This window comes from Theobroma cacao, chromosome 3 (assembly GCF_000208745.1).
Source record: "Theobroma cacao cultivar B97-61/B2 chromosome 3, Criollo_cocoa_genome_V2, whole genome shotgun sequence".
Classification (NCBI taxonomy): Eukaryota; Viridiplantae; Streptophyta; class Magnoliopsida; order Malvales; family Malvaceae; genus Theobroma; species Theobroma cacao.
This window is the reverse complement of record NC_030852.1, coordinates 26,350,258-26,355,230: the sequence shown is the minus strand read 5'-3', so window position 1 is coordinate 26,355,230 and position 4,973 is coordinate 26,350,258. Positions and strand designations below refer to the sequence as shown.

The 4,973-nt window shown below is 39.7% G+C and overlaps 1 protein-coding gene across 2 annotated transcripts; it reads left to right on the top strand.

The window, feature by feature from the left end:
- LOC18605178 lies at nucleotides 306–3,181 on the top strand. Of its 2 annotated transcripts, none has more exons than XM_018118011.1 (2): nucleotides 306–2,289; nucleotides 2,703–3,181. In XM_018118011.1, the coding sequence occupies exon 1, from the start codon at nucleotides 601–603 to the stop codon at nucleotides 2,251–2,253; it is 1,653 nt and encodes a 550-aa protein (XP_017973500.1). In that variant the 5' UTR covers nucleotides 306–600; the 3' UTR covers nucleotides 2,254–2,289; nucleotides 2,703–3,181. The 2 variants fall into 2 exon arrangements, with proteins under 2 accessions (XP_017973500.1, XP_017973501.1); XM_018118012.1 differs by having other exon boundaries at nucleotides 2,777–3,127.

Sequence of the window (4,973 nt, the reverse complement as noted above, 5' to 3'; positions counted from 1 at the left end):
TTATGAATTTATTTGCATTAATTTCATGATCCAACAAATCCCCATCCATCTTTAATTCCCTTGTTTAAATTCCTTAATAGAAACGAAAAAAAAAACACTTTAATATCAAGTCAAGTGTTTCACCTATAAACATTAGGCAATCACAACACCATTTAAAATCTTTAAATACAACGTCGTCCTTATAATATAGAGCCTAGCACAATAATGGAAGTAGTGTAGGGATATAATTTTACTGCCGGCGGGAACCGCAATTAATCCTATTAATAATCGTCCATCCATTCCAAATTCCAATAATGTACAAGTCAAAAGCCCGTGTTTTCACGCTTCTGAATTGCGTCTGATACTCAACAACGCCTCCCATCTCTCACAGTATATCTCCTCCAGTACATCTCGGCTCCGTCGTTTCCCAACACTCTTGACACTCTCTCTAGAGTCGTAGACTCTGAACCCTAAAGTCTTTTCTTTTTCTCTGCTTTTAGATTTTATGCACTGTTTTCCTTTTTTCCTCTCTTTCACTGCACAAACTTTCTAATCAGCAGAACAGAAAATCAGGAAAGAAAAATAAAAAGCGAGGGAAAAATCGGTCTGAGCAGAGCCACCATGAAAGTACCAGAAAACGACCCGATTTCTCTTTCGAATCATCTTTTGGCTTCCCTTTCGGAACAAATCCCAAACATCAACAATTTCAAAGGCAAATGGGCTTTGATCAAATCCAAGCTTTCTGGTCTCCAGGCTCAACTCGCTGACTTCTCCGACTTTCCCGCTTCTTCCTCTAACCCTCTCGCCGTCGACCTACTTTATTCCATCACCCAAACCTTGAACGACGCCGTCTCGCTTTCCCAGAAATGTCAGCTCGCCGATTTGACTGAGGGAAAACTCAAGACCCAGAGCGACATCGACGCCGTTTTGGCTAAACTAGATCGACATATCAAAGATAGCGAGATTTTGATTCGGAGTGGAGTGCTCCAAGACGGCGCCGTCTCAACTTCTTCGTCAAAGAAAGAAGCCGTACGAGTCGAGTCTAGAAACTTGATTACTCGGTTACAAATCGGAACCACCGAGTCTAAAAACTCGGCCATGGACTCGCTTTTAGGATTACTCCAAGAGGACGACAAAAACGTGATGATAGCCGTGGCGCAGGGTGTGGTTCCCGTGCTCGTGCGCTTACTGGATTCGAGCTCTTTAGAAATGAAAGAAAAGACTGTCGCCGCCATCTCGAGGGTCTCAACGGTGGAGTCAAGCAAACACGTGTTGATCGCTGAAGGTCTGTTGCTTTTGAACCATCTGCTTCGAGTTCTTGAATCCGGAAGCGGTTTCGCAAAGGAAAAAGCTTGCATTGCTTTACAAGCTTTAAGTTTTTCAAAAGAAAACGCCAGAGCAATTGGTTCCAGAGGTGGGATTTCGTCTCTCTTAGAGATTTGCCAAGCTGGCACACCGGGTTCTCAAGCTTTTGCAGCCGGGGTTTTGAAAAACTTAGCTTCTGTTGATGAAATTAAAGAGAATTTTATTGAAGAAAACGCGGTTTTTGTTTTAATCGGGCTTGCTGCTTCAGGGACTGCCTTAGCACAAGAAAATTCGATTGGGTGTTTGTGTAATTTGGTTTCTGATGATGAAAATTTGAGGCTTTTGATCGTTAAGGAAGGTGGGATTGAATGTTTGAAGAATTTCTGGGATTCATCTCCAAACCCAAAAAGTCTTGAAGTTGCGGTTGAGTTAGTTAGGCGCTTAGCTTCTTGTTCCCCTATAGCAGAAGCTCTGGTTGCTGATGGTTTCGTTGCCAGGCTCGTGGCTGTTTTGAACTGTGGGGTTTTAGGGGTAAGAATTGCTGCTGCTAGAGCTGTTTATGAGCTTGGGTTTAACTCGAAAACAAGGAAAGAAATGGGTGAATGTGGTTGTACCGTGGCATTGATTAAAATGATGGACGGCAAGGCTGTTGAAGAAAAAGAAGCTGCTGCAATGGCACTGTCCACGCTCATGTTGTACGCCGGTAACAGAAAGGTTTTTCAAAAGGATGAAAGAGGAATAGTAAATGCGGTGCAGTTATTGGATCCTTTGATACAGAATTTGGATAAAAAATACCCTGTTTTGATCTTGTCAGAGCTTGTACATTCTAAGAAATGTAGGAAGCAAATGGTTGCTGCTGGTGCTTGTGTGTACTTGCAGAAACTGGTTGAGATGAATGTTGAAGGGGCTAAGAAGCTATTGGAGAGTCTTGGTAGGGGTAAGATTTGGGGTGTTTTCGCCAGACCATAGCAACGGAAGATATCTACAAAATGGGGGCATTTAACTGTATGTACAATAGTTGTGTTTTTACTTTGATTTCTTGTTATTTTATTTAGTTTTCTTGTTCGTAGTGGATGTTGATTTGTTTAGAGTTAGAGTATATCTTTAGTGTAATTGCTTGTGGAGAAAACTTTCTTTTTAGTGTAGAGACATAATCTTGGTTTGGTGACCTAATTAGAGCGGTGTTCAATTTTTATTACCCAAAATTCAATGATTTCGCATTTTGCAGCTCTGTCATGTATGAACCTCATGTTTCTGTTTTTACGATTTTCTGGAGTTTTTATTGACTTCACAAAGAGGTTGTTGATGATGACTGAGTCCTAACTGAATTAAGTTATATTATATTGACTCTGCTAGCTGGTTGCTTTCTTTTCTCATTTCTTAGGTGTTTGATACACCAATTAACCATTTTCTGCCAGTGTAGGATGCTCAGAAATTTCAGTAAGAGTTTGCATCAGGGAAACTAAATTTTGGTTTTTTTTCATTCCACAAGGAGTAGCTCGTTTCACTGCTAGACATAGGCCTTACAGGAGTGAATTTGCTAATCATTGCAAGCCAATTTAGTGAGTGTGTTTTGTGTGCAAGGATGTGGCTGCATTTGTTCTAAGTTTAGTCTCCGTCCATGTTCTCCAACCACTGCAAACTTCTACTGATCCTTGCCTAAACAGGCAAGCACTTCCTCTTTCCAGCTCTCTTCTAAATCTTCTGCTGTCAATATTCTGGGGTCCCCGAAGGATCTACTCCATCATTGTCAATCCTTCTCATTCAATTCCTGTATATAATTAGCAAAACTATATTATCACAGTTTATTTTGAAAAATAGTTTTGTTTAGTTCTTTGGATGTCTGGCTGATGTTATATCCATATAATGGTGGGTATAAACCACGTGCATTTGTTCTTGACCATGTGCATTTGTTCCATGTTACGCCTCTTTCGCAATCTTCTGCTGGCTGTTACCTTAACAGGTAAGCACCTACCTAAAGTTGTTTGCAAAATTGACTTAGCCCGTATATTGATGGATTCTTGTTGGATAAAAGGAAAAGGAAGGGGTCGGGAGAGGTTGTGAAACCTGCTTGGTTGAAACCTTCCTGCCTATGGCAAAGGGGCACGGAAATACACAGCTGTGTGTCTGGTGAACCGTAGAATTTGGTGATCCATTAGATTTTATCTGTTTACATAGAGAATCTATCTTTTTTAATATTGAACCTTGTTGTAGAAGGAATGCTAAAAATTTATCAATGCCGACTTTAAGGAAAGAAAGAATAAACAATCATTTGGAGGAAAGTAGTAGTATTATGAACAGTGGGAAGAAAATGCACAAGCGTGCTTAGCTGTTCAAACTTAGAGATGAAGGATGGAGCAATTTGGGTTGTCGATATTGTATAGTATTATTGGATTAAAGGCCTGTGAAATGGCAAAGAGAGGGACGCCTTTGCCTTCTACGCCATGTGGAAACACTATAAGAGGATAGTTCAATAATCAATATGGATATGGTAATGGTTGGCGGAAAACAAAAAAAGGTGTTGAAGGAAGCTTCTGTGATATTAGCATACCAAGGGGTTCATTGCAAATTGAGACTAAGAAAAAGAGATTTCAAGTCACAGTTAGTCGCTCTTGCATAAGAACACAATAACAAGAGGAAAGCAAAAATATATTATAAGAATGAAAATAGTTACTTATAAGACCCATTGTATTAGAGGAATACTCTCATGTTGGGGATTGGAGAAGGTTACTTTAAATTATTATGTAAACAATTGTACTTGGTATTTACCAAAATCAACCCTACTTTTCTTAAATAAGCTAATAAACCAACTGAGGACTGATTCCTACCCTTGGTGGCATTTGTTGGACTTCAAAACATTGGTGCCTCTAACTTGGAGCCCTGCCCCTGGCCACGTTCTGTTCCACAAGCCCCAGCCCGCTTCTGAGAAGTACGAAAATCATAAATGAGTCTGGATCCTGAAAAGTGGGTTTGATGGAATTCACCCTGTCTTGTGCTTAAAAGATTGGGCTCTCCACATTTGTCATCCCTCTCGCACAGCCAGACCACCCCCCATGAAGATCAGGGAGATAGATGAGAGAATAAAACAAATAACGGAAGAAGTTACAAATACTTGAGCAGGCAATTTTCAACCATCTTTGTTTAGAAGAAAGGTGTTATTCTTTTTACCCAAGTTGCTGGTGAAATCAGGCGTTTATTTTCCTCTTTGGCTTTTAAAATTTTAAAAAATGAAATTGAGGATGGCAATGTTCTCTACTTATTTATATGCATGTATGTATATGTATGGACGTCGAGAGTTTCCCTTTTTAATGTTGGGTAGCTAGCTAGGATAAAGGAGAAGAGTTGGGTTAGTAATCAATATAAAAAATTTTCTCAAACTTTTGTGATTATCAAGTTATGAAGCATGTATTAAATACTTTATAATGTGGAGAGTATCATAGAAGGGAAAAGAAACGGAAAAGGTCATCCTTGATAGCAAAAGTCGGGAGGAAGCTGGATGAGAGAGGCAAACTTTTCGTAGATCATCTTTCCATTTCAATCGCTTGGGGTGAGTGGAGTTACTTATCCAACCTTTTCTTTTTCCTTATTATTTATGTCAGTCACTAGTTTAGTAGCGTACCAAGTCTAAGCCTGACATTTCCTAGCTACTCAAACAATGGCCCACATATGGTATTCTTACAAATTATAGG

What these genes read in the sequence shown, in the direction of transcription:
- LOC18605178 (XM_018118011.1), top strand. Translation starts at nt 601, where the DNA reads ATGAAAGTACCAGAAAACGACCCGATTTCTCTTTCGAATCATCTTTTG.